Here is a 14551-nt window from a genome sequence, read left to right on the forward strand (position 1 = left end):
TTTTATGCAAACCCCCAAAATAAAGGGGAAAGGATTTTGCACTCTTTGGATATACACAGACAGTTGCGATATTATTTGAGCAGAACTAAAGGGTTCAGGCAGTCTCAGCAGTTGTTTGTTTCTTTTGCTTTGGGTTCTCAGGGCAAACCTGTTTCAAAACAAACTATTTCTAAGTGGATTGGTTTTTGTATTGCTTTCTGTTATTCCCATCATGGCAAGGAAATTCCAGCTGGGATTAGGCCTCATTCCACTAGGGCTACTGCCACTTCTACAGCTTTTTTAAGAGGGTGGCTACTAAAGATATTTTGGAAGCAGCTACTTGGAGTTCAGTGCATACTTTCTCTAAGCATTACCACCTTCCACTTTACTCTAAATCTAGGGCTGGATTTGCCACTGCAATTTTACAGGGCATTTTGGCAGCTCCTAATGCTTTATAGTTTTGCCATCCTCCCTTACCTCTGCTTTGGGATTCTACCCATATGTAAGGACTGCAGCAATGTGAGATGAAGAACATAGTACAGTTTTGTACCTACCATAAATGTAGATGTTCGAAGATCCACATTGCTGCAGTCCAATTTACCCTCCCTCCTTCCCCTCTGTTGTTGAAGGTGGTGGTGTGGTTTGTGTTGTACATATTGTAAATATGGTTAGTGCACGGGTGGTTGGTTAGCTTTTGCTGGTTTTTGGCTTTGGCCTTTCTTGTTGGGGCCTTCTGACATCTGGGGCAAGAAAAGACTGAGGAAATGACGTCGGTCATGCGCTTTTGTACCCTGACGTCCTGATGTCAGTTTTAAGCGCCTTGACCGACGTCAGCCTAATACTTTGGTATTCGGGCCGACCGAAGACAGCGGACTACCCATATGTAAGGACTGCAGCAATGTGGATCTTCGAACATCTACATTTATGGTAGGTACAAAACTGTACTTTTTCATTTTCCTGTTTCAGCAGTGTTTCAGTCCTTTCTCCTCTGAAACTTGCTTGCAACACAAGACATGTTCGAGAGACGGGTATATCTCACCGATAATTTTCCTCCTTTGGGACCCATCCATGTGAAGCAGTTCTTCCCTAACCCTACGCAAGCATAACCTGGACTAGTGGATGGAAATCAGAAATTCACCCCAAGTTTAGCACTTATGCCTCTAATGAACAGAATCAGTCTATAAGTCATACTCAAGTGTACATATACCCCTTAAAATAACTTCTTCTGCTTAAAAAACTTGCACGATGCATTTGGAGTGCATGGCTAGTCTTATAAAGGCCCCAGTAATCACTAGCCTACTATGCACAGTCTGAAGCACTGCTGAGGTAATACAGTCTAAATTTAAGGTTTATAATTCTGCATTCCCTCATTGCAGACAAAACTTGTGCCCTGGCCTTCCTAATGTACATAGTCATTTTGAAAAACACTTTATTTTCTCCAACTTTGCACAGCTTCCTGTATATCCAAAATAAAGGCAAGGTGTAATTTTTCAGTTTATAAGTTTTACACCTTACCAGAATATGTTGTGGATACTTTTTACTCCGCATCGCACCTTGTACAAATAACATGATGTGAGCACATCTGTTCTTGCCTTCCTGTTTCTCTAATACTCCAGTGATCTGAATATTTTGTTTGCAGGCTGTGTTATCCACATCAGTTTATTTCTCCTGTAATATTCCCACTCATTTTTTGTGTTTTAACATTATGTTTTGTTTCAGCAACTCCTCGGTACTGTGTGCATGCCTCCACCATATAGTCTCCTAGTTGAAAACACACTTTACTCATGTCAGTTAGAAAAGTTATCTTTGAAGCCCACCCAGAGTTTTACCATAACTTCCCTGTCATGGTCATTTGTTGACTTAAGTTCACAGTTTACTGGTGGACATTCATCACTCATCATCTTGAATTCCATTGCAATCAATGGACACATCTATCAAGACATGAAATATACTTCAACTCTTTTGTGCTCACTATGGCAAAAGTAATGCCATACTTCTCAGTTTTAAATGGAAGCAAACAGAAAATGTGTCTTCACATTACAGCACCTTCCCCAGAAGTTTCAAAATTAATATATTTTTGAAAATTTATCAGTTATGCAAAAAAATCTAATTATTACATTAGGAGAGACTAGGGTAGATTGCTCTTTCCTACATTAGAAACAATCAGCAGTTCATATTAAAAAGGTGGTCTCTTAAAAAAATACAAGATGTGTTGCCATTTCGTCTTGCAACCCTGTGTCATAGGTGGAGTCCTCTTCCTGTTAAATTATTACTGAATAGAAGACTTGCACGTCACATGTCCCCTGTACAGCATTGCCTTTTGCTTCTGTAGTAGTTCATGTGCCTGCTACATGTTATTGTAACAAATGACTAGAAAAAACAACGCAAAGTTGTGGAATTTGAAATAGCTGTGTACATAGGACTGAGGATTAGGGAACAAATAATGCATGTTACTTTGTGCACAAATGTGTTAGCAATTTTTTTTTGGGACATGGGAGGAAACCAGAGCACCTGAAGAAAACTGACATAGACATGGGGAAGACATATGCAGTTTCCTCACAGAACACTAGTCAAATGAGACTTGAACCAGAGAACTGAGTACTGCGAAGCAGCAGTACTAACTGCTGCACCACTGTGCTGCCTTTCTGTAGATTAATATGCAACACAGATGCCAAATTTGCAGTTTATTTTGCAGTCTTTTCTTCGCTTCTCACATAAAAAAATAACTTCATGTAACAAATTTTTTCTTTGTTTAGCTAGCATAGTTTTATTTGAAGGATGACAAAGTCTCCAACAGTGTCTTTTCATGGGATATTTTTATTATAGCAAATGCAAGATAATTGATGGGTAAAATCTAAATAATACAATGCCTTTTTTAAATGTTCTTGTAAGTCTAGAAATTTAAACTAAAAAGGTTCAGCTTCGTAAAAGGATTTATGAGTTTAAGAAATTATTTCAGTATTTCTGGTCCATTATATGTATATCATCCTCCTCAAGGAAGAGTAAACCTGTTTGGTGGACATCTGCAGTAAATAAACTGTAATAAAAGGAAAAAATGCTGTCCAGGACCAAGAAGGAAGAGGTGCCTAATTGGAAGCAATCTGTTCTTAGCCTGAACAAGCAAAATAAAATTCTCCAAAGCAAACTTAGAGTCAAAATTGACCACATCTACTAAAGACAATCATAAGGCCTTCTTCACATATGTCCGCAATCTAAAGAAAGCACTCAGATCTGCTCAGATCTGGTGGTCAAAGACACTACATACATAAACACTGTAGATATAGCCAACCTGCTGGGAGACAGGTTCAATGAAAACTTCACCCCTCTGTCCTCCATCAGTAAATCAGGACATCCCCAGCACCTGCCCCCCTCCCCTTATCTCTAGGGAGCAAGTCATCACTGCCCTCTCAAAGGCAAACATATACAGCCTCCATTGACCTGATAACATCCAAGGCTCTGTCCTACATGAACTCAGGCAGGAACTTGCAGCACCATTAGGCACCCTATTCAACCAAAGCCTGAGTACTAGCTTCATCCCATCCAAGTGGAGGATAGCCACTGTCATCTCTTTGCACAAAGATGGAGCGTCCACCAATCCAGGAAGTTATACACCCACCAGCCTAACTATAGACTGATCTGCAAGGCCATGGAACAGATTAACATGGACCTCATTAACAAGGATATTGGCAACCTGCAAACACTCGATCTTACACAGTTTGGTTTCATCAAGGAGAGGTCATGCCTGTTGAATTTGGTTGACTTCTTTGAGATAGTCACCAAAGCCATGGAAGAGGGGAAGATGGCGCACACCACCTACCTTGACCTGGCCAAAGCCTTCAATAGTATTCCCCACTCGGGTATAATAGAAAAACTCTCTCAACTAGGCATCAAGCCATATGTTACCAGATGGATAGCAAACTGGTTCACTGATACAACCCACCTAGTCAAAATAGGGGAAGCCACCTCAAACAGTAGACCCGTAACAAGTGGTGTACCCCAGGGATCGGTCTTGGGGCCTCTGTTGTTTGGGATATACTTTTCTGAGGTGCAGGCCAAAACCACTGGGCTGTGGCTGACCAAGTTTGCATGAGACTGCAACCTGGGTGTTGTCATAAATTCCCCTAGTGATGTGGACATCCTCAAAGAGGGTCTCACAAAAACAAATGACTGGTGCCAGAAACATGGCCTCAAACTGAGTGCCAAAAAATGCATCATCACCCCCCTTGGGGAGAGTGACATCCCCACAATTATCACATTAATAACAAGGTCCTAAGCATGCAGTCAGTTGTGAGGGACTTGGGCACTCAGATTGATAGCAAACTGACTTTTGACCACCATATTGCCTCCGCTGTACAGAAAGCTTTCTACATGGACCACCTCATTAGTAAGGGTATCTCATCCAGGGACAAGGAGGTCATAACATTCCTGTATTCTTCCCTTATAAGACCCATTATTGAGTACAGTGCCCCTTTCAGCATGTACCTCTCAAAGCACATGTAGCAGCTGGACCACAGAGGTCCCTCACCAGGAGAATCCAGGGCCTCAAACATCTGCCCTACACAGGTAGGCTAAAAGCCTTGTTCTTCTATTCAGTCTCATACAGACTTCTCAGAGGTGACCTCTGTCTGGCATACAAAGGAATCTCAGACCCCGTTTTGATGGGACTGCTGCATATCCGCAAGTCTAACGCCACTTGAGTAACCCACACACACGACCTTAGTCTAGTCTGTGACTTGTTGGCTGGACAGATTTGTGTCCCAGAGACTCCCCTTCTGTGCAATAACTCCTGTCCATGTCAGGCAGAGTACCTCATTAACCTTTTTAAGAGCAAATTGGATAACTGGAAGGGGAACAGAAAATGCACCCCTGGGATTCCACCTGTGTTCCTGCTGGACAGGGGCATCGGGTGCTGACCTGTCGGAACATGGGCTGAATTCTTAGCTAGGCTTGTATGGGCCTCAAGGCCAATAACCTAGTAATTTCCTATGATCCAATATTAAAATGGAACATTTTATCCTACATAGCATGGTATAGAAACCTAGGAGCATGTTATAGCATGTATAGCAACACTGACAATTCCAAAATATTTGTTAGTAACCTCTTCATGTACAGCTAAAGGGAGCATACTTTTGTGGCCAGGTTCACTGTTAAAGCAATCATCACCTTAGGAGACGTTATTTTTGACGAAATGTACAACTCGTATGACTGGACAAGTTGCTGTCACAAAATGGTGCAGTTAAACAGCTTTACAAAAATCATGCAGAAAAGGAAAGCCAAATAATTTTTTCCTAATTGAAAAATTTAGAAGTTTTTGACCTGTCTGCTTAAAAAGCTTTTTTGTGTGCTTTTGTTCCTCATTGTAAGCTTTTTTGTGTGCTTGTGTCCCTCATTATAGGTCGCCACTGTGAAAGTAATTTTGACCCTTGTCAGTCGAGACCATGTCAGAATGGAGGAACATGTGCCGTGACCCTTAATACACACTTTGGATACACCTGTCAGTGCTCTGCAGTAAGTGCAAAATTTTATATTCCCTTGTAATTTTATACAAGGAGGATATCCGTATGCGCACACACACACATATGAATATATTTATATACATATATAGATAATGTGTGTTTATATATAGTATGTGTGTGTATTGACCTTTTGATAATTGTTGACATGCTTAAGTTAACAAGTTGGATGTTTATTGTATAGGCAGAACTAGTTATTTAACACATGCAGTTATGCACACAGTATCAGTCTGCATTTATAGTAGCATATATTTTTTGTCGTTCTGTTGCATTCAACCATCAGAATACATTTCCCATTACAAAATAACTTAATTTTGACCTTCTGTCTTTCCTTTGCAGTTTCATACATTAGTTAAGCACACTTTCATGCTTATTACGTAGTCCTGCTGATATTTTTGTGAAGTCATTAAAATAGTGAGGCTTGCTGTACTGGTGATTGATACCTAATTAATTAGGTTCTAACTGCCCAAACACAAATGGCTGTAATCACCTTTTTTTGTATGTTAACTTTTAGTGTTTTAGGCACAGTAGGTCATTCTTGTGCAAGAGTACTGTGTGTTTTAATGGAGAGTTTCTCCTTCCCCACTCTTGTGTGACTATGGAGTTAGTTTTTACACATTTGGGGGGGGGGGTTGCCCCTTTCAGATACTGTTCAGTATAGTGTTTGCAGGTGGGCTATAAGGGAAAGGTGTCGTCAGTGAGTTGTGATTGGGGAACAGTTTTATTTACAGTCATGCATTGATCATTCATACAGGAGACAGTAGTGAGCTGTGAATTAGTTTGTTATACAGGCCCAGGTTTGATTCCCTCAGCTTAATTTTGAATGTGATGCAGAGCAGTAAACAAGTCATATAAGCAGATTAGAGTATTAGTTCACTCCCTGAAAATATGCATTTGTGTCTTGTGGCTCTAGAAAACCCGTGCAAACACAAGGAGAATATGCAGACTCCAGACAGAAAGTAATCCAACAAAAAACTGAGCAGAAAAACCTGTTACTCCAATGAGACAATGCTATTCACTGCACCACTATACCTCCCACATGAACCCAGCACCAAGCATGCTCATGTGTGTATCTGGTTTCATTGGTTGAAGATCTTGCAGATACAACAAGCCCCATTATACTACTCTGAAAAGTGTTTCATTTAGTTTTGCCTCTGTACCCAGCCATCTCACCACTTCCATCCCTCCTGATTGCTGTGCCTCAGATGATCAGCCTTTTATCCATATGGTTTACCTTTGCATCGATAAGCTGGGTAGTGGGTTTTTAAGGTTATCAGTCTGTGTGATGTTGCTGTTGCATGATTCCATCCACATGCCACTGCTACACTTAATACATGTTAAACTGAGGTGGTTATGAAGGTGTGTTCCATATGCTTGTATGTCACTTCACATGCCATCTTGATATGCCTTAAACAAGGGAGCCTGCAGGATTTTTTGCAGGGGGGTGCAAACCCAGAGCCCCACCCACATAGCTCACCCCGCCCCCTGCCAACACAGCCCCGCCCAAGTCCACCCACCCCAAGCCCCGCCCACACAGCCATTCCAGTGTCCCATTACTTGGCTATTTCTCCCCATTTACTGTAGACACTGTTCAAATCTGTGTGCATACTGTTTTATGCTTTAGTTCTACAATGATTACAGGCAGTTGGATTTAATTTACAACTTTTATTTCAAACATTATAGCCCAAACACTGAGACATTTACTAAACCTAAACAAAGCAATAGTCTTACAATGAAAACAGACTTGGCATTAAAGCTTCTCTACTTTTGAAACTCATTCAATGAAACAGCATTGAAACCCACATTCAAAGAAAATGCATCTGGCCAGTGGCAGGTTATTTACCTTTGAACTGTTTTCAAGCAATAGGCATTTACAACTTTTATTTCAAACATTGTAGCCCAAACACTGAGACATTTACTAAACCTAAACAAAGCAATAGTCTTACAATGAAAACAGACTTGGCATTAAAGCTTCTCTACTTTTGAAACTCACATTCAACGAAACAGCATTGAAACCCACATTCAAAGAAAATGCATCTGGCCAGTGGCAGGTCATTTACCTTTGAACTGTTTTCAAGCAATAGGCTCCTTGCACACCGTTAGGGCCATGCAAAAGTTATTTGATTTACCTGATTGTATTAATTATAATATATAATTGAATTATATCCCTTGTATTATACAGCAACACTTGTTTGAGTGTCTCTGCTGAAGTAAAAGTAATCTGAATAATTCCACATTAAAGATATCTGAAACTAATGAAGATGTTGTTGCTAGAAAACAACTGTATATTTCAGTGTTTCATCTACAAATTTAGTGCCTGCTGCCGTCAAAGAATAAATTGTCTATGTTAAATTAAAAAAATGGTAAGCTGGAATATTGCAATAGAAAATGGATAACAAGCTGAAAAACAGGTTCATAGTTATTAGGCATCTCATCCAAAAGAGGACATCCTGAGGACTGCAGCATACAAATGTATATGCTGTAGGAATAGCACCTCAAGCCTTTACATTAAGATGCAAGTATTCTACTTGTGGTGCTACTAACATAGCTTTAAAACTTTATACCACAAAAGAGATACCATTTGCTAAACAAAACAGTTGCACATTGTAAATAGACTTGGCATGAGCAGCAGTGAACTTAGCTTCCCCTAAAACTCACAGTTCCTTGAAAATGCACTTGAAAATTCCACCTGCTAACTCTAACTTGGGCATTTCACTTTCTCTCTCTCAAACATACCACACCCCTCAAGGCCTCAACCTTAGTGCAAGAAATCTGGACAAAGCCTAAAATAAATAGGGACAGATTATAAATATGGCTCTCATAAACTTAGAGAATTGCAAGAGTAACAGGATTTGTGTTAGTATGCATTTTTCTAAATGACATGACATCTAAAACTGAAATGTCTCATTATTTAGCAACTCAGTCCTTTTTAGGAGGAATATGGGGCAAAAATCTGGACAGCTGAGGGGTATGCTACCTCCCTCTTATACACACACCAAATAATTCTGGTCAGACTTGAATTAGTTCTGGGAAGGTTGCACTGAACGGCACCGTGCTTGAGCTGAAGTGGGTGAAATCCTGGTAGCCAGTGATAACTGATCTGCAGCTCAGCAATGTGGAGCATTAAAGCATTTTTAGCAGAGCATTGTTTCACCACTACCTATTGTGTTTGCACATAAGCTGTAGTTATTTTAAACATTTGCCTTTTTTGATTACTACAGAGTACATTTACCCACCAGAGCTATTGTGTTTTGACTTGTGTGGAGCTAGTTGTTGCAGGGCTTGGCTTTTAAGTAAGGTAGCAATGCTTATTTACCGTATACCATTAAAGCCACCCAACTACAAGTGTACTAACACACAGACACTGCTATAAGACACTGGTCTCCAATAAAATGTAATGAGCTTCTGAAAATACTGTAATCCTGTCCTTTTATTACAATGAATATAAAATACTTCGAAATAAGGTAAAAAAGCTCATAATCTTCGACCGAAAAAACTACTTTTCCACACTTCAAAACAATAATAAAATCAAACCCTCAGAAATTTTGGAAAGGTATCTCTACTCTACTTAACCCCAGCAAACCAGATACCCCTACCCCAGACCCAAACGCTCCTGACCAAGACTTGGCTACCCAATTTAACTCTTTTCATTGAATCCATTTCCAAATTAACGTCATCTTTCTCCAACACCACTACAAAACTCCCTTACCATCCCCAACCATCTCTCTACCCTACTCTGCCACTACTTCCTCATTCCCATCTACTAACTCCCATCCCTCCACTCCTTCTCCTACTCCTACTACTTCATCAGCTTCATCTGCCCCTAATTCTCCCTCTTCACGCTCCTTTTTTCTCATTTAAACCTATACCCACTTCTACTATAAAGAAACTCCTTACAAAACTGAAGCCATGCACCAATGCTCCTGATAACATCCCTTCTTACTTTCTTAGCAAAGCTGCTGAAGCAATCGCTTACCCTATTAGCATTTTAATCAACCACTCTATCCAAGAATGTATAGTACCCCAAGTCTGGAAAAGGGCCTTTATCATACCTCTACATAAAGTTGGCAACAACAACAATGTTACTAATTTCCGTCCCATCGCTATTCTGTCCCCCATCTCTAAACTCCTAGAAAAGTTTATCCAACTACAACTCCTTCCACATCTCTTAGATAATCACCTACTAACTCCCACACAACATGGATTCAGACCACATCATAGCACTATGACCGCCCTCCTCTCCTTCCTTGAAACTGTAAATAAAGCTCGCGACTCTGGCCAAATTGTTTCTACCCTACTACTCGACCTCTCTAAGGCCTTTGACACTCTCTCACAGCCTGCTACTAATTAAACTTTCTATACTTAACCTATCTCCCTCCTCCTTGAACTGGTTCTCCAGCTAATTATCTAACAGATCTCAAGCAGTCAAATGGAAAAAGGCCACCTCCTCATTTCTAAATACTCCTACTGGGGTACCCCAGGGCTCTATACTGGGTCCCCTTCTCTTTAATATATTTATAAATGATTTCCGCAACTCTGTCCCATTCTCAGACATCATCCAATATGCCGATGATTCTGCTATTATCTGCGCTGCCACCTCTATCCCCTCACTCCTAAAACTGACTCAAGATGCTTTTACAACAACTGAGCAATGGATGAAAAGGAATCACCTAGCACTCAATGCCTCTAAAACCAAATTAATGTTATTCACCCCCTCTAAGGCAACTTCTTTCAATATAAACATATTCCACATCTCTAGTCAAAATAATCTACCCCTGGAACTGATGTCCGAGACCAAGTTACTTGGGGTCCAAATTGATAACCAGCTCAAATTCAACTCCCACCTACAGTTAAATATCAAGAAAACCCATCAAAAACTAGGTATGCTTTACCGACAAAATCATTACCTTACACCTGCTACCAAAATCACCCTCTCTACCTCATTTCTTATCCCCTCCCTTCTCTATGGAGTTCCACTCCTAGCTAATCTACAGACCTCTCTAAAAACACAACTTTCCTCTTGCTACAACAAAATTGCCAAGTTCGCTACCAACCACAAGTCCTCCACCTACCACTGTTCCTCTCTCCAAAAACTAAAATGGCTAGAGCTACCCAGTTATCTCACATATACTCAACTAAATCTTGCACATAAGCTCATTTTCAACCCCTTCCTTTGTCCCTCCCTTTCATCAGCCTTTAAAATGCACCTTCCTGCTAGAGTATTAAGGTCCAACAATCAAAATCTATTAGAAGTATATAAACCAACTCGTCCACCAGGCAAAAATCTTCTGTCTTATGGCCTTGCACGCCTTTGGAACTCCCTACCACCTTCCATTCGCACCACCCCCAACCATTTTATATTTAAAAGATCTCTTCACTCACATCTAGTATCCCAGTGGGAATGCTCTTGCTCCCACCCCACATAACTAACACTTGCAAACTCCATCTTCCTTCTTCCTCTGTTTCCTCCTGCAACTTTCCTAATTACCCACCCTAACTCATACATATTATATTATTTCTACAATAATCGGAAAGAATATATTAGGCCACACTTCCAAAGTATTGCTTCCCTAATACGTTATTACTTCTCAGTACTTTTGTGCATTGCTTCCTAATATGTTATTATTCCTCAGTATTGTCATGAAATGCTTCCAAATATGTTGTCATTTCTCAGTGCTTTTGTGCTAAATTTCCCTTTAGTGTGTATTACCTATTAATTTCATCACTAGATTGTACTCACTCTAGTTTTTGTTGTATTATTTGCAAATTGTTATTTCTTGTATGATTAACTTCTGTGTAATTGTATAATTTGTATATCTATTAATAACCTACTGTAACCTACTTAGTTTTGGATCTTTTCTCCCCAGGACTCCATTGAAAACGGGTTCATTTGGCCCAATGGACTATCCTGGCAAACCAACTGCAAATAAAATAAATAAATAAAATACTGTCATATGCATTTCAATACCCAAGGCTTATACATTATCTAGTCATGTAAATATTCTCTGCATGGCAACAACGAAAAGGCTTTCAATGCTGGTAATTCTTTAACAATATGCTTGCTAAAGCTTACTTGCATCTTACAATGTCCGACAAGCTTACTAAAGTTTACTTGCATCTTACAATCTCCGACAAGCTTACCTGATGTTCATTAGACCATGGCTACTTAAACAGAGCAACAGGGCACTGTGACAGCATGCAGCTCCTGAATAAGAAGCATAAATCAACAGTACAAAAATCTGATAGAAAACCAGAACATTTTGCAAAATCAAGGACAGATGAAAAGCCATCCATGGTCGTATTTGTGATCTACTTTGGATGGGGGGATACTCTGCACACTTACACTGCATAACTGCTCCTTGCCTTCCATGGACACATCCAGAGCCACTACAATGGGGAGTGGAGTGCAATAAGTATGTCACAATTTGAAATGTCTCTGGCTGACAGTGATGGATCTGACACTCATACCTTTCAACTCCAGAGCAAGAAATCTGGACAAAGCCATACATAGAACTAGAAGTGGGACACAGGCCCAAAAATAAGGCCAATTTTTAAATATTGCTCTTATTAACTTAAATAGAACAGGTAGATCTTGCATTAGTACGAATTTTCTGAAGGGTATAAAATCTGAAACTCAAATGTCTGCCATTATTTTCTAACTTCAATCTTTAATGACTTGCCACTAATTTGCCAGAAAACCACAATTTTATGAAAAACGGACCAAAATGTGATACAAAAATACCTGTCAAAAAAGGGACACCTTTTTAATATTAACAGTTAACTTGAAGCAGCTAACAAAATAAGAGCATCCACATGCATTTCTGAAATAAAGGTAATCTATAACTGATCATTACAGTTATATATAATTGTAAACCCTCCACATTTTCTTCCAAAATTGCCATTTTGGAGGAGGAATTATTAGGGGAGAGCAACATTTTGAGCCAGAATTGGGGACAATTGAGATGTTTGGATATTCCTAATCTACAAAGTGATTTGCACGTACCTCTCAACCTCTTAATGCAGGAAGTCTGAACAAGGCCAAATATATTGGGGAACATACAAACACTACTAAAAATTGCTCTTGTATAAACTTAAAGACAGTCTTGCATTCGCATGCATTTTTCTGAAGGTTATGACATCTGAAACTCAATGTCTGTCATTTAATGGCTTCATTCCTAAATGATTTGCTAGAAAACCACAAATTTGAGGAACAAACCAAAAATAAGCAGCAAATATCTATTCATTCTGCAAAGATATGGACAACTGAGAGGTATAGTTCAACCGGGCTGTCTGAGTTTGCTACCCCCTCACAAAATCATGGTCAAATGGAGCCTCCCCCCTGCAGCCATTCCAATGTCCCATTCCTTGGTTATTTTGCCCCATTTATCATAAACACTAATGTGCATACTGCTTTACTTCTGCAATGATTTAGGATTTCATTTGAAAGTTTTATTTTGCATTTTACAGCACAAACCCAAATACATATCTGTTAAAGCAATGCAGTCTCACAATGAAAATAGACTAACATTAAAACTTCTCTGCCCTTGAAACTCACATGCATTGAAACAGCACTGAAACCCACTTTCAGAGAAAATACATTTTGCCAATGGCAAATATTAACTCTGGGCTGTCTTCAAAATCATAGGCCCCTCGAACATAACATACACATGCTCTTTGATACACCTTCCTGACTGTATTACATTATATTCCTTGTACAATACAGTACAGTTGTTAGAGGGCATTTTAAATTTATTGTTTTGAACATTTTTCCAGTAAACAATGAAACAAAAAGCATCCACCAATGACAAAACTGCCCAATTCAGAACATTTCCATCATAAAAAGTCTACTCAAGTCCACTAGTATCAGTAAAAAATATACACAATCTCTGAAGTAGTAAACTCCACATTGAAGAAATTTGTAACTAATAAAGAGGTTGCTGCTAGCAAACACTTTATATGTCATTGTTTAATCTACAAATAAAGTGCCTGTTACCCTTGAAGAATAAATTGCTTTTGTTGCATGCAATAAAAAAATGGAAAGCTAGTAATACCGCAATAGGGAATGGATAGCAAACTGTTAACAGGTTCATAGTTACTAGGTATCTTTGCCAAAAAGACTGCAGCATCCACCCCCTTTACAACACAATACAGCATCAGCAATGCATTTACCTACTGTGGGAGTAGAACCCACAGCCTTCAGCATCTAAAGCAAGTACACTATATGTTGTGCTATTAACAATGCAAGCAGACTAAACATAAGCAGCACTAAACTTTTGCTCCCCTGCAGCTCTCAGCTCCTTGTAAAATCTACTCGACACTCAGCTGTATCTCTGAACTTTTCAGCACAAGAAATGTGGAAAAAGCCAAAATTTATTGGGGGTGGGGACAAAATACCAAAATCCAGGGACACATTTTAAACATTGCTTGTGTAATGTTTGAAAGTTGCTAGAATAAAATGCTGTGTTACCACCTTACATTTCACTGCCACGTCTTGAACCCAGGGGACCCCGTGCAAAACAGTCAGAGCAACATACCACTACGCCAAATCAACTGTTTTGTGAAAGAGGAAGACTGAAACTTAAATAGCTACCATTTAGTGAATTCAGTTCTCACCATAGCACAGCTGTCAACCTCTTAGCACAAAATACCTGAACAAAGCCAATATTGGGTGACTACAACCACCAAACATTCAGTGAATTCAGTTCTCACCATAGCTCTCAACCTCTTAACAAATAACACCCGGACAAAGCCAGTAATGGGAGAATATAGCCCCCAAACATATTCAGTGAAATCAGTTCTTACCATAGCTCTCAACATTAGCAAAAAACCTGGATGAAGCCAATAAATACCTGAACAAAGCCAATACTGGGTGAATACAACCCCCAAACATATTCAGTGAATTCAGTTCTTACCATAACTCTCAACCCTAGCACAAAACCTGGATGAAGCCAATTATGGGGGGAATACAGTCCTAAACACTACCTAAACAAAGCCAATACTGGGTGAATACAGCCCCCAAACATATTCAGTGAATTCAGTTCTTACCATAACTCTCAACC

At 39.6% G+C, this 14551-nt stretch overlaps 1 protein-coding gene across 1 annotated transcript in view; it reads left to right on the forward strand.

Annotated features, from left to right (window-relative positions):
- The window catches only part of LOC122813421 (neurogenic locus notch homolog protein 2-like), a 1182542-nt gene that overhangs the window by 1029667 nt on the left and 138324 nt on the right, over positions 1-14551 (forward strand). Inside the window, exon 24 of the mRNA XM_044085736.1 lies at positions 5375-5487. Within this exon, the coding sequence (XP_043941671.1) occupies positions 5375-5487 (113 nt within the window). The remainder of the gene's footprint in view (positions 1-5374; positions 5488-14551) is intronic.

Source organism: Protopterus annectens, chromosome 10.part0 (genome assembly GCF_019279795.1).
Source record: "Protopterus annectens isolate FY-2018-M chromosome 10.part0, PAN1.0, whole genome shotgun sequence".
Lineage (NCBI taxonomy): Eukaryota > Metazoa > Chordata > Ceratodontiformes > Protopteridae > Protopterus > Protopterus annectens.